The sequence below is a fragment of the Aphis gossypii genome, chromosome 2 (genome assembly GCF_020184175.1).
Source record: "Aphis gossypii isolate Hap1 chromosome 2, ASM2018417v2, whole genome shotgun sequence".
Classification (NCBI taxonomy): Eukaryota; Metazoa; Arthropoda; class Insecta; order Hemiptera; family Aphididae; genus Aphis; species Aphis gossypii.
This window is the reverse complement of record NC_065531.1, coordinates 44,702,737-44,729,765: the sequence shown is the minus strand read 5'-3', so window position 1 is coordinate 44,729,765 and position 27,029 is coordinate 44,702,737. Positions and strand designations below refer to the sequence as shown.

The window sequence follows — 27,029 nt, the reverse complement described above, 5'->3', positions numbered from 1 at the left end:
TGGGTGAGATAATAAATGCTGTGTTGACATCAATTATTAATTTGTTCACTCGGTTAATCGTGGTATATCCTTATTATTTAGTTATTATATTTAAACAAAGGCTAACAAAGCTAATCTTTAAATTACTAATAACTTTGCATTTAGTTTGGAATTATGAATAATTCTGTCGAGCATTAAAAAAATATATGTTTCGTTAATCTAAAAGTAATAATCAAAATTTGAGTCTGTTTCCATTTTATATTCTAAAAAAACAATTGTGTTATCTAATCCATAACTCGTGTATTGAACTCTTGTGTGTTTTTACATAAATTTAAAGCGATTTTTAACGTTTTGGGTCGCGCCAACGAATGCTAAACACTCGAATAATGTAACCAGTCGAGTGTGTATTTTACTAACAACTTCACAACTAAAATTTAGACAAATTAAATTATAACATTATTGATTGAATAAAATAATATTATTGTGCATATATGAATTACAAATGTGTTCGTTTGAATTGCGTTCGACAGGGAACATTATAATATGGATTTAAGGGTGACAGTCATATTTGGATTTTTTTTATATATTTAAAATGGCTTGTGAAAATGTTTGATTTGTATACATACAGACTATATGATATTATACAAATCATACGTTGACTGCACCATGTGCAAAAGTAATTTGTATTCACGGAAGTGTTTCTCTTTTAAATTTTTAAAATATTTTTTGCTCAATAAAAACTAAATTTTTAAATTGTTTTATTTATTTTAATTAGTATGCTGTGTATGTAATTATTTTAATGTTTTAAAATTATATAATTTACTCATGTGTATGGTACTATATAAAATCAAACTTATTTAAGTTGATGTTTATGATTGTACTCCAAAGGTACCATTATGCGAAAATAATTTAAATTTTGGGTATAGTATATGATATGATTTATATAACTTGTAATATATTCATGCTGACTAACTATATAAAACAAAACAAAACATTTCTACTGGAGTATTATTCAAAGTATTTCCGGACAAGATGATATTTTATGCTAAGTTTAATTATTTTTGATAATCTTTAGCGTAAGTGAATCAAAAGAATAACTGTGAATATTTTAACGATATTATGTTTGTAGTGACATAACATTTTCCGTTACGGACATAATTTTAAATTTAAACCTCCGCGTTAGAGTGATAAATATACAAGCTAAAACTGTCTACGATGCCAACTGCCCTATGATTTATGTTGTTCTATTATTTTATTATCGTGTGGTACAATCTGTTTCCATATATAATATATTTGAACCGCAGTATGTCAGTATGCGATATGTTGCACCTAAAATATTTACCCAATCCTTTATCACTATTGAGTTTAATATTCGTTATATTTGCCTAATAAATGTCGAGGATTTTTTTTTCGAGTAGGTTATATGTTTATAAAATCAATGTAAGATATAAAAACAATGTTTATAAATATAGACAAACTTTTTTTATGCAAGAGTAATTTAAAGTTTTTAAGTGTTGTGTTGCCTTAATCTAGATTAATATTTTATTAAAACTTATGTCATTTTGTCTTTTTTTAAGAATTTGACATGTACATTTTTTTTATGTTTTAGTTCTTAACTATTAATAAGATCCGAATACGTGAATATATTTTTATTATATTTTATATGTCGTTTAAATAGTTTCAGAATTCATAAATTAAAAATATCTTACTAAAATATTTATTACAATTACAATTATGTTAAATATAAAATATACCTAATGAAATGGTTAATTGAAGTTTAAATCCATTTATAATTTGGATCGTTTGCTTAAGAAACTTTAAACTATATAACTGACGTTGTATAATTATATAATTTTATTATTAGAGCAAACTTAAGTTTCTTCAATTTTTCTGTTTTGTTGATTTTATAGATTCTAAACAGAGCGATTAATATATTGACTTTACTATATGACGTGCGTTTTTAATTTATATTATTTTTTCTTTTGTGTCCATCATCACTTTTTGAGGTGGAAAAATATTTTGATTTTCAATTTTAGGAGTTCTATTTCTGTTAGCAAATTGGATCAAGTTGGAACTTGAGGGGAGGATGGCCAAAAATAAAAGCTTCCTAATACTTAAAAAAAATTACGAAAAACTATAATTTTTTTATAAAATTGATTTCTTTATTTTGTTATAAGTTATAACTCAAAAAATTATAACAGTCATAATCGTAGAAACTTGTAATTTTCACCATGTATGTAAATTATTATTTTCTATACATGGTAAAATTATACAATGATATATCATTGAATTCAAATTTGACTTATCTATTATAGTGACCCACTCCGATACGTATATGTATAATATATTGTACAGTAGAGTGGTGCCCACTTGTCTATTTTTTTTTTATTGTTGTTTTACTTTTTTATGATTTAACGAAAAATTAATTTTAAAGTTTTGTAAACAATTCATTAAAAATAAAAATAATTATAGTTTTAACGTTATTTTCTTTTGTAATTAATAAAAGGATTTTGTTGGATATTTCATTTTGTTACTACTTATCCCATTCAATTTCCCTCTCGGTATAAATTATTTTTTCCACCTTAAAATTAAAATAAATCAAGTTTTCACATATTTAAAGCTCTTTTTCTTTCACTGCACATATTTTTTAAATTTGTAATTCTGTTTTATCTTGAGCACATTCATTTAAAGTTGTTTAAGTTTCTATTCAAAGCGAGAAAATAAATCAAAATGTCTATAATTTGATTAAATTATGATAATATTCATTATATTATTTGTCGATGGGTGAAAAATGCATTCAGCGAGTTAGTCACCTTGAGTAAATATTGCATAAAATAAACACGTCAAAACAAAATCTTAATATTTTATTATATATTTAAGTGTTTTTTTTTAAAATACTTAAATAATTTTAAAGGTTTTATATATATATATATATAATTATGCGTGTATTTTTTAAATATATTATATCTTAACTTAGAATGGATTAACTAAATTGTCTGATTCTTTTTTTAACGTTGTATAATGTATATATTATAATATATTATATAATATACAATTATTTGTATTATAAGAAAAAAATAATAATTATTAGTTTTTGTTAATTTTGACTTAAGAAGAAGCTTGTAAATATTTAGTAAGTTGTGCATGGTAATGGTACATATAATTTGATAATAGATTATGGAGCATAAGGTTTCTGTTTTTTAATGCTATTCTTTTTTTCATGTAAATATGGGGTCCAGTTAAGAAGTTTGTTGAATGTTATTTATTAATGTATTTAGTCTTAAGTGAATTGAGTATTTTTGTACTATTATAAATTAGGTCACTTCCATTTCTTTATAAAAAGGTTATGTGTACTTTGAAACGCGGTTTGCACGTTACTTAAATTTACTTTTATTTTTTTAATCACAGTTATTAGGTTTATGAGGAAGAATAAAATTGATTTATTATATTCATAGTCTAGGGTTGATCAGAAAAGTAAAGTAGCTATTATAGAGAAAAAGTACCATAAGTGCTTCTTGAGGAACATCAGCTTATATTGGAGCTACGTAGCTTCGATTCAATACGAAATGTAAAAGTGCGTTTAGTTAGATATGATTAAATTGTTAGAAAAATCCTTTCTAGCAGAATCTAGATTTTATTTTAAAAGAGATATTGGTGCCATACATTGCCGAAAGCTCTTTAAATATCAAGAAAGGTGGCTGTATAATATTATTTATTATAGAGAGCTGTCGATATTTTTATTCAAAAACCAACGTGTATTTGATGTGTGGTTACAACCACAAGGATTGAGTGTCTTCTACGATAACCAATTTAGGTATTTTATTAGATTTAAGCTCTTAAAATAATGGGATGAATTCGTTTTAGCTGGAATATTTTTTTTTAAGATTTTTGAAGTCAAAAAATTTAAGTACAAAATAATGAATAATATTAATTATCTATAAATAGGTATTTAAGATAACCAAAATTAAACACGCATTTCAATGCTTTTAATTTGAATTATTATAATTTGAAATAAATAGAAAAAATATCTCTCTCAATTCCTATTAGAAAATTTCGAGAGTGTCACATTAAATTACCGTTTTTAAGAAATGCCCAAAATAGTGAAATAAATTGCTGATAGATTGAATCGCATTATAAGAGCAAATAAAGCGTAATGTCAGTAATCTGGAATATACCTTTATAGTATTTACCCCAATTTCTTAAATTATTGAATGCGGTAACGCCGATAACGTTAAGTAAACTAATTGTATTTTTATTTTCAGAGCTCTGACCGAAACGGATTTGGAGTTTATGGGCGTGAGGCTCATGCCTGGTTATAAAGATCCCTATTATAAACGGTAAATTAGTTTTATTATTTTGCTTTGAAGAACGTTTTATATTTAATTATGTTTTAATTGTTGTCTTTTATAGGCCAATTACTAAAGGAGAGATTGGATGCTTCATGAGCCATTACAGAATTTGGGCAAAGGTAATATTGCTCTTTTAAATCTTTAGTTAAATTAAATTAAGTTATTATTGAGTCTGTCTTGTATATACCTACTACGATTAGCATAGCAATAATATATTTAATAAATATTCTGTTAGGGAATACGACATAAGGTGCAAATCTTTTAAAAAACTTTCGATTATTAATTTGATATTAAAATTTTAGTACTTATAAAATATTAAAACGCAATAAATGATTAATATACACGGTGTATATTGTTGAGATATGGCAATTTTATATTAAAATTACATTTGAATATGTCAAATGATAGTGATAGACCTTGTATCTATATATATTATATAAACACGAAAATCGAGTGTAAAAATAATTGAATGGTATAAAAATTTATACAATAAACAATATTAGTTATATAGCGTTTTATAAGCGATAATAGTTGTTTCAGCAAATTGCTATTGTTTCGTATATATTTCATAATATTGATCTACCCTCCCGTTTCGTATTGAATTATACTATTATTATAATGCCGTTTCGTGAATGGCGTTAAAAATACTTATCATCTAAGTCCCTGCTTCTATCACTGTATGTAAATTCATTATTATTACTGTGTTTTTATGGAGCCTCGAATCAACTCGCAGTAAAATAAATATTAGTTATAGCACGCGATGTCTATCGTTGGTTAGTTGTCGATAACAATGATATTGTCGCCACGGAGACAAAACAGGGCATGGCAGTTGTAAGTTTCTTTTGGATTTTTTCAACTATCGTAAACCCATCATCCCGTTGATATTGTACCGTCGAAAATAAAACTCGACAAATGTCGGGCAAAAGATGAACGATAAAGACGCCCGTTCGTTGATAGATGGATGTGTAGGTTGGGGTACTAAGTATACGAGGTAAAGAAATATCTTAGAATAAAATCAAGAGCGAGCTACTCATATGTATATTTCGTACTGAGTGATTCTTTTAACAGTAAACACTCGACATCTTAAAAACAAATATCATTTTTGGATATATATATATATATATATATTTAAAATAATATAATAGAATTAAAAAATAATATTTAAAAACATATTACAATAAAAAAAAATACAATTACATTTTTACCATTTTTTATATTCTTATATTTTATTTTTTAATCGTGGTATCTATATATTTTTATTTTCGTTTTTCAAAGCTGATTATTTTTTCTAAACAATATTCTATGTAAATATAAAAAGTTGATTACTTTTCGGCTGTGTAGTGATTAGCTTACAAATTGAAGCTGATAAAAATAAATTTGAACAAACCCGAGAGCATCTTATAAATTGAGAGTTCGTTGTGTTCAAACTACAAATAAATCTCAGAGAAGTACCTACGTGATGTCATACAGACAAGTGAGCATTCACGTGGAATAGGTTGGTTACTATAGAGTAGTATAACAACGGTTTCACGACGGTGTAGTCCGGACGCCTATAGATATTGACAGAAAAGCGGTCTATCTATAGAAAAGAATATATAAAAAAAAACTACAATAGATTTTATGTAGGTGTGTATGTAATATAAAGACTAGGATATATTACGGCGCTTTGTATATTTTTCTATTTCTTCAGATTGAAAGTAAAATGCGTTTATCGATGAGGCGTATTTTTGTAACATAATGTAATGTAATAAATGCAATACAACGTTCCGATGTATATATTAGCCAAAATCATATATTTTCTGGTCATTATTAGATTCACAAAATAGTTATGGTTCATTTTATTACACTACAGTAAAATAGTTTTCAACTATAGCTGTGATTTTATAATACGAGTGTAATAAAGTACGCGCGCATACGTACTAATCAGTTGGAATGTATTATGTAATATCATATTGTATGTTTATACCGTAGTCATAATTTATTGGCAAACTTCTATTTATGAACTTTCACTACAATGAGCATGTTTAATGATTATGAATATTTTGCAGTCGGCATACACTCTAAACATTAAATATTAACAATTCTGTAGTTTACAAATTGAAAAAAAAATGATTTAATAAACTTTTATATTATTTCTTTGTTTTTTGCTTACATAAAATTGTCCGATTATCTAAATCGTAAATAATATTATGGTTTTTAATAAACATTTTTATTATTTTTTTTTTAGTGAAACGAAGAATGTTTTAATTTACATTTACTTTATTTAATTTTTTTCCCCTTTTTTGAGCAAAAGTCGAAAATAATACACCCCAAAAATGTTTAGTTACTAGTTACTTCGTTGGTTTGTACCTATTTTTATTTTCAAAGTAATTGACTTATAATATATTTAAATTACTTACAACGGAGAATAAAATTAAAATGTTGTGGTATTATTTGTACTGATTATATTTTAACCGTGTAAAATAAGAAAAAATTAGAAATTTAAATTTAATACCTATATAAGAAAATTTCATAAATATAATGTTCACGTATACATGTCTTTTATATATACCATAATTTAGTTAAAATAGATACATAATATTAAATAACTAGAAACTTAACTATTAAATGTTTATATCATTTGATGTTTCCCAACATTTCAACTTTTTTTTATTTCATTAAATATCTTATTGTACAGAAAAAAAATTTAATTTTTATAGAATTATCTAAAATTAGTAGTATTATTTATTGAGCTTTTTCTCGTTTATAATTTACATGTAATTTTAGATTTTATAGTATGTTTCATCGTGCTATATACTATTTACACTAATCAAATATTTATAACGAATAAACAATCTAAGCATTATATATAACTATTATAGTAACAAAAGACTTTCTTGTTTATGGGTCTTATAAGAATGTACTTTGAATGAACTTAACCATAATATATAACTTTCTTATATTTTAATGAAATTTTATACGGTTTAGCATTATTCAGTATAATATACAATTTAATTTTAGGATGTACAAAATAGTATTGAAATGTAGGAAATGGCTACAGTTTATAAGATAAATCAAATTTGGTTATCGGTTGTAATAAAATTTCACAAATACAATCTGTTACTTTAATATAGTATTATACTATACTAAAATTTATATAAAATGTATGCTTTCTTATTTTACATCATTTCATGTTAAACCACAGTAGTTCACGAAACTATACGAAGGTTAAAGTTTATAGTAATTTATAAGGTTTGTACTAGTGTATACTATCGTATATACAGTTCTAAAACTAACAGTAGCGCAGTTCAAGAATTTAACAATATTTATCGGAGGCCAATTCGTATAAAACAAGAGAAAGCGCATTCTGTGTATTTTTAAGTTATATATAATATCATTATATACCTATATATATTTTGTTTTAAAGTTATATGGGTACTTCAAACAGAGATCAATAGATGTTTTGTGATTTACCTACATGTTTGTAACCGCTTATCTTGAAGTAGGTAGTTGTATAGGTTTTAAAGTTACACACATTTTATGTTTTTTTATAATTTTTATTTATTCTGTTTAATATTTATTGTTAACTGTATTAATATTATAGAAAGATTATAACCATATGGTGTATCTTAATTATTTTTAGTTGATACCACCACATGAGTGTGGATAGGTACTTATTTTAACGAATAAGCTGAAAACTTGGATTTAGATTGATTTGGAATTTTCTTTTTCAGTTCAATTTTATTAATATTTATTCAATACATTTTTAAGTAAAATTATTAAACGATTAAAAAATAACATTATTTTATTAGTATGATAAACCTATATTCTATGCATGTTAATGTTATTAAATTAATATTATGTTGTAATGTAATATTGATAAAAGGTATACTACTATATAATTTTATAAGTTTTACGATATAAATCAGTGGTATATAATTTTACCAGCATGTTCATCTACATTATAAAGAACTTATTTATATTATACCGTTGTGTATTCTTGAGTTTGCGAGTTATTGTTTAAAAGCAGTTTACAAAAACATTTAATATTAATCTATGTAATAACTTATAAAAGTATTAAACGCATAACATTACTTACTCAGTAGTGCACTCGGATTATTATTATGTTTCAAAATGTTTTCTATTTTTTAATTTTTTAATCTTTTATGTGTTTATATATTATGAAGAGTACTTTAATTTTAAAGAAAATTATAATAATTATAAAGTTATATAGTATTATTTAACAAATTTTGATAAGTAAACAAATGATTTAATATTTTTATCATATGGTGTATACTGCAAAACAAATATTGTTAAATAATTACTTTGTGCTAATATTATAAAAAAATCAATAATTATGATTTAATTTTAATGAAAAAAATTTATCACAGTACAAATATATTTTTGGAAGACAAGAAATAACTTGAGTAAGCGATTTATTTTAATCTAAACTCTGTTCGAATGAACTTAATTACCTATATTTACTTTAATGTATATATGTTGATAGAAGATATTACGAGTGTTGTATTTAGGTACTCTGACGTGAACGAAGCGAGATGATTGATTAAGATTGAATTGTTATATAGTGTTCATAATTTTAGTTATAATGCAATTACTAGGTAATTAAAAAACTTGTGTTAGTTTTAAATTATACGTGATTTGTTGGTATTTCTTAAATTATTGATGATTTTTTTTTTTTTAAACTCATATGTTTTAACATTGACAAAAAAAAATTATAAACGATTTTTCAAACAATGATTTTAATCAAATTATTAAGTGGACAAAAGACTAAGGTTAAGCGAGTATAGGCAGTTTATTCATACCACGTGGTGAGTTATAATAACGTGGCCAATGGAATCCAGATGTTGGTTTATAATATTGTATTAATTAAATATTATATGTAGTACTAATAAGAAAGATTTAGGATTTCAAAGAACAAACGATGTAATACAAACTACGAATGATTTTGTTTATATTAGTTTGTGCTAATCGTTGATAGGTGAAACTTATTGTTGAAATGAAAAGCGCCCGGGCGAACAAAATGTATAATTTCAATGGGCAGAAATCGTGTGGAAATAATCATTGACAAACTATTGTTTTCAAAGAACTTCCGAAGTCTATAGCATGAGTATAATATATGAATAAATACCCTCTATAACCAATAATTAAGTATATTGGAATTATTTTATCACATTTGCAATTCAATTAATTACTAATAATACTAAATTTCAAAAAAAAAATAATAATCTCGTACCCGTTACAACTACAACTTGATACAAGATATTAATAAGCTAATAAGCTAATAAGTGACAGACGAGTAGACCACTGACTTTCTCTTTTAAAAATATATAATCATATACTATAATCACAATATAATATAAGTAATTTTCTATAGTGATTTGAATATTTATATTTTATTTTATTTTATAATCTATCAACATTTATAATTTATAAAAATGCTCACCTCATTACAGCATCTTTAAAGTGTATTTTTTTTCAATTGATTATACAATTATTTTTTTTTAACTTAGATGGTATGATTTTACACATATAGTACACATTTTAAAAAACGCAAGCGTAGAAATGTAAATGATTTTGTTTAGGCAACCAAAAAACACAACAAATATGGTAATAAAGGTGTTATAGCATTACCGATTTTATGTAATCTTATCCTTGCCTAGTATCCAAAAACATAACAATATACAGATACCACTTGATTCTGAAAATATAAAAACCTATATAAAAAATATCGATGATTCAATGTTTTTTTTTTACGTAATAAAAAAAATATTCAGTAGCATGTTTCTTTTATAAGAATTTATCATATACCTATTATGATTTATGATGTATAAAATAATTTAGAAGCATATCATTATTATAGTTAATTACGAATGCTTAACGTTAAGATAGCGCCCTCTTTGTTGGATATAATATTTGTTATACTTGAAGCATTTTTATAAATTGTAAATGTTGAAGTATTAATATAATTAAATTAAATATTATAAAAATATTCAAATCACTCTAGCACCATATTTTCAAAGCTTATGATCATGGAACTTATTATTCGTAGAGCACAAAGTTGAATTAATTTTTTGTTCAAAATTTGGTTCAGTACATCAACATTTTCACAAAATTTATCTACTAAATGGTTTACAGTAAAAAATGTGGTTCTTGTTTTGAAAACATAAATTTGTATCTTCACAGTACCTTCTTTAAGTGGTACAAAAAAAAAAATCTCAAAATTTTAAAAATGTAATTATTATTTACATTCGTTTACCTACATTTGTCTGTGGATTTATAAACTCGAACTTATCGATAGTTTACCTACTCTTTTATTTAGCAGCTAATATCACGCTTTATAACAGAATGCCATCATATTTTTTAAAAATTTCATTTTGTATCTTTGTTCTTTGACGTATACTTGTATAAACTTTAACAACATCTATAGTAAAGTATGGCCCATTTAATATCAGTTCTACAACAGATGATTATCATTTAGATAAACATTATTGAAATGTTAGTACAATAATTTTTTAATTAAACAAATATCATTATTGTTACTTCCTTAATGTTATATTTAATGAAATAATTGTTCATTTTATTTGTTTATTTCAATAGTGTATGTGATAATTCTGAATTAATCTTTACACGAATTAAATTGTTTTTTCTTGGCAAATAATTTGTATTTTATATGCTTTCATCTTTCATAAAGATAATCAGGTTCAGATTTGTATATTTTTACATACATTTCCTGAGTTACGTGCTGTTCGACGAGGATAAAAATATAGACAACTGTTATAAAACAGTATTCATAAAAATTTTTTTTGCATATAAAGCGTATTTTAGTTTAAAAGTCTATGTATTTTGTAAAAATGTGTTTAGGAAAACCTTTTTTTATCTTTCTTTTTTTTTCTTTTTTTTTGAAGGGAAATAATATAAATCATATTGAGTAAGAACTAAAAATATTGTAGTAACTATTCACCTAATATATTGTTTATATTTATCTACAAAATATGTATGATAATTTTAATTTTTTAGCTTTGGTATGGCGATATATGATTTTAATTTTTAGCGTGTATTTTAGAATATATATCAAAGTAGTAATAATCTACCAATAATTTATACTTTACCTTTGGTAGCAATATCATAATAGTTTTAAACGAATGTTCCTCCTAAATTAATAAAAAATCATATTTTTTTAGTATTTTATGCTTAGCTACCAATGTACTACTTTTTATTTATCAATTCTTAATCCATAATAATTAAAGAGAAAATACTTTTGCATACTTAAAATTAATGGTTATTAATTATTTTATCATTAATTTAATAACTGATTATAATTAGGTTCATATGTTTTTTCAAATTTAAGTATAAAAACTAAAAAATAATTTAGTACATTAAGCTTTTTATAAAGCGTACTTAATCAAATAATTGTTCAAGTATTTTAATGTAAGTGCAAACTATTTTAAATTTTAATAATTAAATATTGGTTTGAATCAAATTTTATGCTCTGTTCTAGTTATATTATACTTCCATAAGAATATTTAACGAACGATGAAAAAGAAACTTTTATAGTGACATTCTAAATTGTGATAAAAATATTTTTTTTTATCCGTAGATGTTTTAAATGCTTAAATTAAATTATATTTATACCTACTATCTTAATCAGATATTTTAACGGTGTTTAATTTTAATGAAGTGATAATATTTAATTCGTTGAATTGTTGAATTTGCTCGATATTTTTACTCTATCGATTATTACAAATTACGATTAGTTGATCTTTGGTTATATTCCTGTCACAAATTGATTTATCTATATAAACATATAAACATATACTATGTCTACTTACACATTTTACGTATATACATGAATAACACTTATTATATTTTTAAGGTTTATCAAAAAATATTTTTGATAAAATTAAAAGTTCGTAGAAGGATCTGGCCTCCACATCTGTAATTCCAATGAATTCTGTATCTTAATAGAAGGACTTATTGTCAGTGATACATTCTCACTATTATTATTACGAATTATATTAAATATATATATCTAAGACATTTTGGTTTGTATGTGTGTTTATAGCTGACCTAAAATTTATTGTGTTCGTTTTTAAATTTAATCAGTATTATAATTTGTATTCAACGAAATATTGATAAAAATGAACCCACGACAGTTCTGTACCTAATTTGCCTATTGTTATTGCCGTGTTACAAAATATTTAAAAATAATTTGAAAAAGTATTACAAAGTTAAAGATAATATTCCATTGTTTTTAAATGCTAAAAATATTTATATCTTTATTTTGTTTTTATACAATTGCTAAAAATGTAGTATTTTATATCCGGAAACGGAGTTTTGGGGTTCCCGCATTTATTTATAGAGCCTATAATTTTCAAAAATTATTCCGTAAATACACGTAGCAGTAATACTGTATCGTTTATCATGATCAATGTATAGTTAAAGCCTCGTAAGACCGCTAGAAAGCAAAACGTTTGACACGCATACACATTTTTACAACACTACTAAAACTGAATTCTAATTTAACTTAGTACGTTTTTACCAAGAAGTATGTTTTGAATATTGTGTATTGTTATAATTACAAGAGAGTAAAACGTTTGAAGCGCGAAGAACGCATTTTTGTAATACCACTAAAACTTAATCCTATACACCTGTATACTGCAGCTGCGTATTCAGAATTTAATTCCTGAGGGTTAGGGAGGAGAGGGACTGATAAAAATAATGAATATATTATGAGAAAACCACAAGGCAAAAACTCATCCAACCAAGCCTTATTTTAAAGCGCAGTCAGAAAAATTTTATGCGAACTTTAAAATAAATTTAACATTTTGTTATTACAAAAATATAAACATTTTTTTTTCTGTATTTTCTGAAAATTGTATATGATTAATTGGATTTATTAACAATTGTGAGCAATGAACATAAATAAATTATAGACAGAATAGATACTTTATATACTTTATAAATGTCTTGAGAATTGTCCAATGTTTGGATGGGAAATATTGTGGTCTACGCTACTCTTTATGTTCATAATAAGAAGTTTATGTTCACTATATAATAATTAATATGGCGGTAGCGCAAAATATTAAATGTTAAAATTTATAGTTTGACCGAAGAAGTAGTGCTGTACACGATGCGTTATTCTAAAACTCATTGTCAGCTAAGAGCTAATAGCTATTGACGGAGACCCATTGTACAAAAATGTTTACGGTCGACAAACAAAAATACGATTTACTATTATTTGACAATAATTACTATTCCCGTGACCTGGTCATTTGTATATATTTTTGTTAGAATTTATTATGTACTGCACGTAATGTTAATCATTTTATGCCTTTTGAAAGAACGAAATCGTACTTAGTACCTAATACAGTGAAATTTCTATTTAACGAAGTCTGATGGTGAACAAACAAAATTCGTTAGGTTAGATTAAATTTTTTTAAATTTAAAGTTCGTTGTATGGAAGTTTCGTTGTACAAAAACACGTTAATTAATGTTGTTGATTTTTTATGTGCATACACGATATACATGTTAGTGAATGTAATGAATATACTTATAGGTACGTAATTATGTATAATATACAAGTTAGTGATGTCAGTTATGCAAGCAGCTATTATAAGAACCAACGAATATCCAACAGATATTAGTTTTATGATTATTTATGTTATGTTGCTATCGTAGAAAATAACTGCGAAACAGTTTTAGAATGTGACCTAATATGTTAAATGTAATTTGTTCCCAGTAAAATAACTGTAATGTTGCAAATTTCCCGTCTACGGGTTTTTGTATTCTTTTCCAAGTTTTAGAATCAGTTTTTTTTTTCGTTAATACTTGAAAAATAGTGTATTTATTTTGTTTTATGTCTTACTCTTTTCACCACGTTTCCGGCCTTGTAGATTTATTGTTTTTTTTTTTTTTTATTCTCCCATCCGTATAAGCGATCTATCATGGTGGAGTACGGTTGTAAGCGTTAACTGTATATATAGTGTTTATTGATTCGTTCGTATTAGACACTTTGACTGATATCGATTACGCAATTGTTCAAAACTAATCAATATACTATCTACCGATATGTAGTTATATAAATTCAAAAACCTCTAAGTAACATACCCAGAATTGATTAACAACACTCGGTTTTTAATTTTACTAATTAAAATAAAAGGTAAAAATATGGTTATTTTCACTGCAAAATACGTATTAAGTATATATATTTCAGAATACCTGCTCGTATAACATAATACTCGTATTATGTATAATTACCATATAATGTGTCAATTAAAAACAATTTTATAAAAACGCATCTATGTAAACTAATATTTCATTAATACTACAAAGTATACTATATGGTATGTTTAATATGTATGTTTATTTTGCACTTTTCTTTATTGTTAAAATTATAAAAGTTATGAAATGTTTTTATATAATGCATCAAATCGACATTGTTATAAGAGTATAATATTATAAAAGTGGCATTCTTTAGAAATGTTATATCATATATGTATTTTAAAATAAAAATATTTAAATTCCATTTATAAAGCTAAAATAAACGTTGACACTTAAGCTTTTACGTATTGTTATTTTGTTTTTTTTTCAGACAACTTATGAAGGTTTAAATGAAGTATTGGTTCTAGAAGACGACGCGAGGTTTGAACCGTATTTCCGTTTCAAATTACAAATGGTATTGAATGAATTAAGACGTTTAAAAATTTCTTGGGATTTAGTGTATGTATAATATAATATATTATTAGAAACCTGGTAGTTATGCGTACAAAGTACATATATTATAATTCTGAACGTTGTTCATATTTTATGTAAGATACTATTATTAATATGCTATTATTGTATTTCTAAATAGTTACATTGGTCGAAAGTCTTTAAACGACAACAACGAAAGCTGGTTAGAAAACTCGAAACTACTTGTGCGACCGGGTTATTCATATTGGACACTCGGGTATTTGTTGAGCGGACGTGGTGCGAAAAAACTTTTAAACGCTAACCCGTTAAAAAAATTGTTGCCAGTGGACGAATTCCTACCGATAATGTTCAACCAACATCCTCGGTAAGTTTCTGAAAACGATTTTTCTATGAGTATTAAGTCAGTACACTCATTGTGACAATTTTATCAAAGGTAAATAATTCACAATACTGCGTTACTATAAGTGAGTAGTGACACATAAATTACTTTTGTATGGTGAGGAAAAGGATCAGTTGAAAAACTTAAAAATCTATTCATATATAAAATAAGTATATCAGGTAGATATTTATGTCATAACAAAAAAAAATGTAGGTAGGTATGCCTTTATATTTATGAAGTGATTATGTATGGTTATGTTTATAAATCACCTATTCTTTGTAATCAAACATATTCGATAAATTTAATATTCCATAGGATATAACGATATATATATCCGTATAAAATGTTATACTAAAATTATCAAATTATTAATTTCAAATTGATTTTATTTTTTACCAATCATTTGTCTATTACTGGATCAGGTTTTCAGCAATAATAATAATTATTGTATTTGACTAACATAATGTAGATCGTCTTAACAAGTGGTAATAAAACTGGCGATTGGATCTATTGTCTATATCTATTTATACTATAAAGAGTATAGCAAGTTTTACTATATCAAAATCCTATAGTGTTTTTATAGGTAATTATTAGGTATGTATTATAATACGTGAAATATTTATTTAAATTAAAGAACTACATTTTTTATGGCCATGAACAACAATTATATATTTTTAAGTTTTTTGAAAAAATATTATTTCATGACATTAAAAAAAAAAAATGGTCATAATCACATGAATTCGTCCCTGCTTTGCATATATGTATCTATTTATTATATTTGTTTACATTGATGAGGACAGTTCTTCCGATAAAAAATATTGAAAAAATCGATGATTATCAAATATCTGTTTGGAGTTTCTCACTAAAACTTTAGTTAATCATAAAACAATAATATTGCATTTCTACAAATCTTACACTAACATATATTATTGTTAGACTATATTATTTAATTTAAATATAATAAAAATAATCAATGTAAGGCATACGCCATAGAAAGGGTGGTTTATGTCTTCTCGCTGTACCCTGGAAATATTTTACTCTATTAAACAATTAACAAAACTTACATTAATCGATTAAATGACATTATTAGTGTACATTACTGTACAAGACAATCCGATAAATTCCTGCCGTTGGTGTCTAAATAGTTGATTATTTAACAATCATAAAATGTTCTGAATTATGAGCAATTGTACAAAAAAACGCTTAACTCAATTTTGTATTTTGTTAGAAATATACTAACGCGTAGAAATATAAAGAATAAAATGTACTAGTATAGTTTTGGTATTTGGTAAGTTTAATTTAGTTTACTTTGGTTAAGTATCAATATCTTAATTATCTTAAATATAATAAAATATTTTCTCAATTAACTATTTAACATGGCAATTATTTAAAAATGGTTCATTTTTAATAAATTTAAAACACGTTATTTATTTATTTCCAACACGGCATTATGTAAAATAAAAATAGGGTAATGTTTATTTTGATACCACATCTCATAAAGTTTTACAGTCTCATAATTAACATTTCATTTTATTTTATTTTACTTCTACATACAAATGAAATATAAAGTATTCTTTTCTTGTAACAATTCATAAAAACACACAATACAAAGAATTGTCATTAAAATATAATTAATTCACTCTATCTATAATTATGTTTACAATTTAATTATAAAACTATTATAATTATCATGCAAAAAAAAAAAAACAATAAACCAAGTTGCCAGACAATCATAAATGTTGAATATTTTAATTATAAATTTTATATATTTAAATATTGTTGACTTTCAGGATTAAGAACATAAAATAGATTTGATAATATTTTTAATTTGTTCTGAACATTTTCTTGGACTAATATTTAACATACTACAGCTAAATATAACTATTTACAAGTCAAACAAATGTCTATACTTATTATAATTTAATATATATAAATATTAAACTGTTAAAGTTGACAAACAAAAGTTTGGTAAATATTGAATATTTTACACGTATTATAATATCGTACGGGATATTTGACATTCGTTAAAATTTCGTTTACGATATTACGTTTCTATAGCGAATTCTGCTCTAAATAAACAAATTAAAACTGAAAATTATTAAAGTTCTCAAGAAAGATATTGATTTTCGTATTATTGAACATTAGTGTAATGAGTTAATATAGTCGTACACACGAATTGTTTTTTTAATTTTATATATATATCAATAACTCAAACAATCACATTCAAACAATAATAAATTGGTAATGTCGTAATACATATTTATATTGTTTTTGTTCGATATCTATTAAAAAAAAATAACACACACAAAATGATTTAAGTTATAACTCGATTATTTTCGCCCATGATAAAATATCCACATCCTATATATTATATTACATGACTATAGTGTCAGAAGTTTAAAAAAAAAGATGGATTAGATTACGATGATATCACGCTATAAAACGAATTTTATATGAACATGACTTATGTCTTTAGTCGTTGAAGATAAATAAAACAACATATAGTTTAAAATTATTTTCAAAGAATTTTTTCCCTTTTTCTTTGAACTATGAAGGAATGAGATTTTTTCAATAAATATGCATCAGATATAAATACGTTTTAATTAAAGCGATTACATTTGTTTGATACGATATCGTAACAAATGCATATATTATGAGTTATAATGTACTTGTATGTAAGTATTGATATTTTACTTAGTACTTACTACTGTAATGGGTTTTATTGGTACTTGTTTATTTTTGCTATATCGAAATCATTATAACATTTTTGAAGCTAGTTAATACTAGATACATAGACTGGTATTATAATAATATATTCTTTGATACTCATTTATATAACATATAGTATAATATACAGAGTGGCCCACCGCGGTCTCTCTTGTTCTCGTTCGAACTATCTAACGCGTGAAACAGAAAATCACGGTTGATACATTTAAAGCCCTATGTGTTGTGTAATGTGTATATATAATTTAAATACCATAAAACCTTTTATATCTGACTCAAATTTTACGGCGTTATATGTTTAGAAAATCCCGTCAGAGTGGCGTGAAAAGTGCGAACGCGATTTATTCACCTGCATGTTTTAAATTCGTTGATTGGTCTCGATTATTGAAAAACATTATCATATGGACGCGAAATAATAAATAATAATCTATTTATTATGTTACAGGACCGAATGGTTGGAGCAGTTTGAAGAACGCAACTTAATCGCATTGTCTGCTTCTCCTCTGCTCATCTATCCCATACGGTACACATCAGACGATGGTTACGTTAGTGATACCGAAGACTCTGTGATCGTGCAGGTGACGAACGACAATCTCGCGACCGAACAAAAAGAAATCAAAGAAGATTTGTGATCTGCGTGCCATTATTATTTTTATTTATTATTATTATTATTATTATTATTATTATTATAGATAATATTGAATAGCCTGTTATCGAAATTTGTTAAGTGTCATATCATATTTTTATATTCGTTATGATTTTTATTTTTTATACATTTAATTATTATTATTATATACAACACATTAGTTATAGGTAACTTATATTATGTCATCTGGCAACAAATTTGGAAAAGACATTATGTAGGAAAAAACAGCAGTAAATTCGTACAGTTCATTGATAATTTCGTACTGATGCGTTCGTGTAGAAAATTTACTTTTATTGAAACCCTGGCGCTAGCACAGTTTTTAGCAATAGTGGGAAACGAGTTTATGCTGAAATTTTATAAGGTAAAAAAAAAATATATGTATTCTAAAAATAAATTTAAAAGTACCTTGGACCTTTCAAATTGAACTTTTAATACGGCCATATAGTAAGGGTAAACGGAAAGTGATACAGTTTTTTTTTTTTTTTATTAATGATGTTGATTTTATCATTAACACCAAAATACATTTTACTCGTTTTATTTTTTCTTAAATTCGAGAGCCATTCCATTAGTTTATTGTGATTGATTATAATGTATTTTTTATATACTACTCTACTCGTATAGAGTAAAAGTATATATAGTATACCATAGATATATTTTTATTTTGCAAAATAATGATATTTATACAATATATTACATACACATTAAAATAAAAATGAAAAAGTGTTTCTTATACATCAATAGACTGATAGATTCGTTTTTATAAGACTTACATACCGATGATAACTTTATATCCATGTTTTTTGCCCCACAAACGGAGCATAAATTATATAATTATTTTCAAATAATTGGTTTTTTGTTACCAAAAACAAAACTATTTATGTAATAAATAAATGTTTAGTAGGTATTTTATATCTATGCATTAGATATTATTATAAATTCCCATAATTTATTTTAAATATTATATGCCATATTCATTAAAATAAATGTGTTTTACTTTTATATATTAATAATATTATCTTACACTTGTATTTAATGCTAGGTTTTTTTTTTCACCATTGCATGTACCAACGCGAATTTGTGTCTTCGATAACAATGACCTACTTAATGTAAAGCAGTTTGTACAAAAGCTTACACGTTAATTAAGTCTGTCAACATTAAATTGTCTATCTCAAAGCTTTCGTGAATTTTAGTTCTCAACCAGTAAATACACATATAGATCTATCGATAAAATGTGGTGAAGACTTAAGATGACTGTCAATTTATAAAGCCATTGCCATGTCAAACTTATTTTTCTTTTGACAATATTAAAATGTTTGAAATAAAAATAAATATTTTGCTACGCCGATGGCCATATTTTTATTATTACACGTCGACCACGTTCAAGTGCGTACAAACAACGTCATATCCAAAACGATGCAGTTGTTTTACTGTCGTATAATACCCACTCAACGTTCATAAAATGTCTTTAAAATAAACGTCAAGAATATTTTCTATTTGAAAGTCTGGATTTGGAAAGCCTTTGATTTAAACAGCAACATTTATTTATGCATGACCAACACGAAAACTTTTAACTCGGTAAAGTCAATATTTTCTGTACAACTAGTATATAGGTATATGGTAAATAATAATATGCAATGTGCATTAACATAAAATTAATAATGATAGTTTATGTTTATACCTACTTATAAATATATAACACATACTATAGATATGGCCGTATCGACTATTGGGTACATTTTTAACTGATTTCTATATAATTTGTGTGATTTATTAAATTATAATGTATAAAAAAAAAAAAATGCATTTACTGCAGTATATTATCTCTTCTTAGTTCCGTATCGTATTGAAGTTCAGCCCTAAAACTTGAAATAACGAAAATTAATGGTCATCTGGTTTTTATTACTATAATGCTACATCAGTAAATTTAAGGGCTGTGGATAAAACTTGGTTATTCAGAAAATATAATTGTTATTTATAGGCCATTTACAATATTTACTAGGTAGGTAAGTAGTTAACTAATAGTTTTTGTTTATATTGTATTATATAGCTATCTAATATAAAATTGGTATTATATTATATATTAACAGTTGGTATAACTAATGTACTAATATGTAGTATAACTCATTTAATAATTTGATTGTTTTATCATTAACTTTGTAACAGATAATACGGTATCAGGATAACCAAAACATTTAATTGCTCCGACTCAGTAGAAGATAGGAAATCATCTCATTACCTTCTCTCTCATAAAACCGACCACTCCCTAAGAAAAATCCACCACCGATCTTTCTTACGATTGACTGGGAATGGTTGAAATAATAATTTATAACCACGCGTTGGAAATACGGAGATCCGACAGTAAATGTAGATTTCCACAGTTAGATTTCACTGTGGCTCGTTAAACTACGAATACCAAATATAGCCAAAAAGAGAATACAATTGTATACAGACAAGCAAAGCAAAACAAAAAAATAAATTCAGCAAATTTTCAAGCATTTGACCTGAACCAAAAACAATAAAACTATCAAAACAAGACTATATTATTCAGTAGCAACCCTGAAGGCCTGTTGTAGAACTTTAACGTTGAGTAAAACAAGACCCTTCCAATTGGTGGTCTCCAGCTAAACGTAGGTATTTATTATTCAGTGATTGGTTAAAAGTCCTTTATATGATACATATCATCTGAACCCAATCAACTCGCTTTTTTAAATTCGTCGTACGGGCCTATAAGTGTACAAACTCATGGTATAGAAACATCCACTCATTTAAGTAGACACTTTTCTGCTGTTTGTCTCGTTTCTAACAATATAGGCCTTGTACCTGACACACTACATTGTACGTAGTTTATTCATACTTAATCGGATAGACAACTTCAAGACCAACGCCAGAATGCCTAATGGCACCGTCAGTCAGGATCGACCCAGGATTGACGATTGTATAATATATTGTAGATGAATAAATAAATAAACCAACGTGATTACCGTAATCTGTTCCTTTAGTTTCTAAACTAATATACATATCAATTTACATGTTTTTTTAAGAACCCAAATTACCAGAACTCAATTTACGCCTACGTTTCAAAATTACTCGGTCTACAATTTACGTAGTAGGTATATGTTTTTTGGAGACACAATTTACCTACCTACTTCACAATTAGAAACTCAATTAGGTCTAGTGAAATCAGCTAACATTTTAACGTATATGATAATAATTATTTATTAAAATAACGACAACGTGTTTTTAAATAACAATATGAAAACATTTGATGGATTAACATATTTTATAGTTTATAAATATTTGTTAATGCATTAACAAATACGCATGCGTAGTTAGATGTGAGTTAGAGTATTTTTTTTACTAATAAAATATTATTGTACCAACTATGCTGATGAGTGGTGAGTATTGAAAACGAAAAATAAAAAAAAATGCACAATTGTTTTATATTCACAGAGGAAAACAACCACCTATTATTGATTAGATTTACATTTAAATTTAAAAACACTTTTAACTATCTACTTAAAGTAAAAAAAATACGAAAATCGACTCATCGTTGTAAAAGACTTTTCCATAACTGTATATTTTTAAGTTTAGTAGGTAAATCTCCGAAGTTATGGTAACACAAAACCATACATGCTGGAATGCTGGATGATTATTGTTTGCGTATTAAGCATAAAATGATTACCTAGTGGAATATCGTACATTATTAAATACACTTCAATGTAGTTGAAGTAATAACAAGTAAATTTTTTATTCTCAAATGGTAAGCTCTTAACACGAAGATAATTATAATTATAAAATGTTCGTTGTATTAATTATTAATAACAATCACTCAAGAGAATTAACAAACATACCCGTTCAACATAGCATATCGCAAACGATGTTCGTATAGTGTCAGTAGACAGTATATAAGTATACATTCTCAGAAGCTACACGTAAGAAAATACCTAACTACCAAAACGGTAACGTAATTAACATGCGTAGCACGGTTAAAATAATACACGTAATCAACGACCGACGTATTTGTGTGTGTTCTGTACACCCGTAAGTTGCATGAATACTCTCAGTAATTATACTTTATTTAAAATAAATAGGTGCGAATAAGATAAATTGTAAACTTGATTATTGTATTAAAATTATTAAATTGTTTTAAATGTGAATTCAATGAGGAATGGGAGCATAATTAAGAACAAACAAAAAAAAGTTAAACACTTTTTTTATGAAATCTGCAGTAGGTATGTCTTAAATTAAAAAAAAACATACTAAAGAAAAATTATTATTTGAGTTATATTCCAATACATTAATAAAACGTATGATGTAGATCAAACGTTGTTCACGTAAATAAATTGTTATTGATTTAAAATGTGATTCCAAAAAAAAAAAATAAAGATCTATGTTGTAGGAATATATTATAAATCACACAAAATTCGAAATTGTAATAACCTTAATTTGGAATATTGATGAAATTAAAATATTTTTATCCGTATAGATCCAGAAATAGAGAGTATAATTCATGTACCATTGTATACCTATTGACTATTACTATTGCAATTTATTAACAATAACTGATGATTATTATTTTTTTTTTTAATATATAGATTAGTTTATTTAAATTTACCTATACCGGCTGTACCAACTAAATACAACTCACGTATATATTTTTTAAGAATTTATCAAATTCAGTTTTATAGTCATAATAATTATACATATAATTATTTAAAAATGCATTGTATTATGATTTATGTTTTAGATTGGTCTCATGACGGTGTATTTTTTGTGACATAAATATTCTATTTGTGGCAAAGAAATGTATTGTAATAAGTTAGAAAAAAATGCAAATTATTTTGTAGTTAAAGATTAATACATTTTCAAATTTTATTGACAATACTTGGAAATGTAATGGTTTCTCGTGTTTTTACTACAGAAAAATTAGAATCTCAATTATAAAAATGCTTGATGAAACATTATTTAAGTATTGTTATTCTGTTGTAATTTGAAAATATAAATCTTGAAACTTTTCATCCCTGTATAAATATATTATTATCATTTTTACATTACACAGTGACATTTTTAAAATATTTAGATGTATGTTGAAGTTATTTATTCCATATTTCCATGAATACATTCAATACGTTCTTGACTAGAGAGTTAATAACAGCTAGGAAGCTATGAATATTTTATGAAATAATATTATAACAATTAATTAATTATAATTAACGTTATAGTCTACAAAAACTTAATGACATTACTATGGAATAACCGCAAAAAACCATTATACCAACTCAACCTCGTTCTAATCGATAATTATATATATATTTACAACTATGTTATTCGCCTGGGTAGGTTGATAACTGTTTTTCTACTTACTCGCTATAGTAGTAGTAGTAGTAGTAGTAGTTTAATTTAGTTTTCTTTCGGCAGAAAAAAATAAACGATATACTTTATTACTACTGAGATTCTTATATATATATATATATACGATAATATTATTGTTTTTCGTTTTGGTGTGATGTTGCCATTGTAATTTTTAAACGCTGGTTTAATGAGAAAACACGCCAACTTCATAATGACAACAAACACTAAGATAAAATAACAGAAATTATTATTTTCTTAGACATGAAATACGACGAGATACTTTCTGCAGTGGACATATATATCGTGAATAGTATATTGTTTTATAGTACTAAGATTTGTCCCATAAATATATATAATTGGACCACTTTCTTTATTATTATCTTTAAGTTACAAAGTACAATGGCAACTGGCAAGAGATAAGATTTCTCGAACATGTATACATAATTCATGATTAAACCAATGCACATTGGCTTGTATTATTAAATACCATTATTAGATATACAATAATATTATAAGCATTATATTATATTATGTTATAATTATTATACTACGTTTATTAAATTAACTACGCTAATCATATTGGTAACTAGCTTACTAATTACATTGAAATACACTTGTAGAATAATTGTAAGACTATATTCATTTATTCGGAAAAATCTAATTTTGTTTTTTAAAATATCAAAGTTTAATCTTAATATAAGATGAAATACACATGAAAAATATACTCAAAAAAAATTCTTTAAAAACACACACTGTCTTTAAAGAAATGAAATCAATATAAAATTTGTCAACGCTGTCGACATAGATAAAAATTCATGAAGATCAATTTGGTTGAACAGAAAAATAGTCTGCGGTTTCAATAGTGATAAAAAAGTGAATGGTATTATACAAAACTTTCATCACAAAGGATAATAATTTATTATCATTTTAATTGAAAACAATTTCAATTAAAGCAATCATAAATATTATAATCTATGTTTCAAAATTTAGTGTTTTTTTTTTAAAGTTTAATGTTGAATATAAAATTAATGGTTAAAACATTTGTTGAAGTTAAAAACAATGATAAGTAACCATCATAAAAATGTAACTAAATATAAGATTATAATAGAAACAATACTTTTAGTTTATATTTTGTGATTTTGAAGTTTAGAAATGTTTTAAAAATATAATTATTTGATGACGTAAAATAATACTTTCTAAATATAAATACACATAAAAATTGAAGGTGAAAAGCCACGTGTTTGATCAAAATCTATTTATTATTAATACATTTTTGAATTTAAAATAAATATGGCACTTGAATTGAAAAAGTAAAAAAATAAAAGTCAACTTTCAAAGAAGATATAGTTTATCAAGGTAAAATACAATCACAGCCAAATCGAAATCTCTAAAACCTGAATTTTCTAAGTTTTTCAACAGTTAATATAAAAGTTTATAAAAGTAATAGTTAACTTAACCTTTTTAAATTTAAATAAATAAAGCAGTTTTTAACACTTCAATACATGATTGTTAAAGACGATATTTCTACAAAAGGATGATAATTTATTGTACAGTGTACCTACACTGCTTTTAAAATTCTATAGGTAACAAAAATATACAATACGATTATTAAAAACTGTCATCATGCAAAGGTATATATTTTTAAATTTAATTCATTTTCATTGATTATAATGTTTAGAAATGGCAAGTCTCAACACTAACACAAATAGACAATAGTACACAATATTGTTTAATATATCATTTTTACGTTTTTAAATATCATCTAACTACAATTTAATTTAATAAAATTTAAATTGTGATTTTTCAACATTTATTTGTATTTTTAAAATTAAAAGTCAAGAAAATTAATAAATAAAATACATTAAAATCTATATGATAAACTCTAAAATATAATATTATTATCTATAGTTTTTGTAATAGTTGATTTTGCACAAAGATAACTCATAAAGATTTTGCGTGAATGCGTTTTGTTTATTTTGAGCGTAGATCAGACTACCAGAGAAAGAAAACAAATATTATGCTGAAAATACTTGAAATCCTCTTTTAGTCTGTGTTGTTTTGTATTTATTTCTCTGTATTACAACAAAAATCGATTATCAATCTTAATTTTATATTTTTATTACAAAAATGGCTAATCCTGTACGGCATTGCGAGTGACAAATTAAATAATACCAGTGAATTTATCTTGTCGTTGTGTTATAAGGACGTGTTACGTAAAATCAGAAAAGAAACAGAAAATTGTTTTATTTGGATAAAATAGACCACTACCAATGCCCAATGGCGTTATTTTTCATCTGTAATAGTATCGATTCACTATCTTCTGAAAAGGTTTCTGTCATTAGTTTTTACATTTATATAATTATAATAATTAATGCCTTAGTATAATAGTTTATTTGTAATTTTAATCTTATTTTCTGTTTTAATAATAATTATTTTTTTTTATCATCACACGATCATAGATTTTATATTGGTTTTTAAGTATTTTAGTCTTTTTTAGTTAACACTAAAGTTTTACTTTGTATTTTTTTTTTAACATTTATGTATGTAACAATTACATAATATTTATTGCATAAAAATCATGGCCTTTTTTATGGTTATTAATTTTACTAAATGCAATTAAATATTTAAAATATAACGTAGATTAATTTAAAAAATTACCTATTTATACTATGGTCTTTATGAATGACCCTTTTGAGACAATAAAAATACTTCGATTTTCAGCTTAGGAGATTATTTCTGAAAGCGAATTGGATCTAAAAGGTATTTAAAGCGAGAGATAAAAAGTGAAATTTTTCTTAATAATTGGGAAAATAAACTGTTAATTTTACACTAAACTAATTTCCGATAAAATGTAAGTATTTCTTTATTTTGTTTCAAATCAAAAATTTATAATCGTGGGAACTTAAAT

General features: G+C 24.9%; 1 protein-coding gene across 1 annotated transcript in view; it reads left to right on the top strand.

Annotated features, from left to right (window-relative positions):
• Positions 1 to 20,114, top strand: part of LOC114124785 (glycosyltransferase 25 family member) — a 67,512-nt gene extending 47,398 nt beyond the window's left edge. Inside the window, exons 6-10 of the mRNA XM_027988154.2 lie at positions 4,242 to 4,316; positions 4,390 to 4,447; positions 14,920 to 15,047; positions 15,181 to 15,384; positions 18,569 to 20,114. Of these exons, the coding sequence (XP_027843955.2) occupies positions 4,242 to 4,316; positions 4,390 to 4,447; positions 14,920 to 15,047; positions 15,181 to 15,384; positions 18,569 to 18,755 (652 nt within the window). The 3' untranslated portion in view covers positions 18,756 to 20,114. The remainder of the gene's footprint in view (positions 1 to 4,241; positions 4,317 to 4,389; positions 4,448 to 14,919; positions 15,048 to 15,180; positions 15,385 to 18,568) is intronic.
• Positions 20,115 to 27,029: the final 6,915 nt, after the last annotated feature.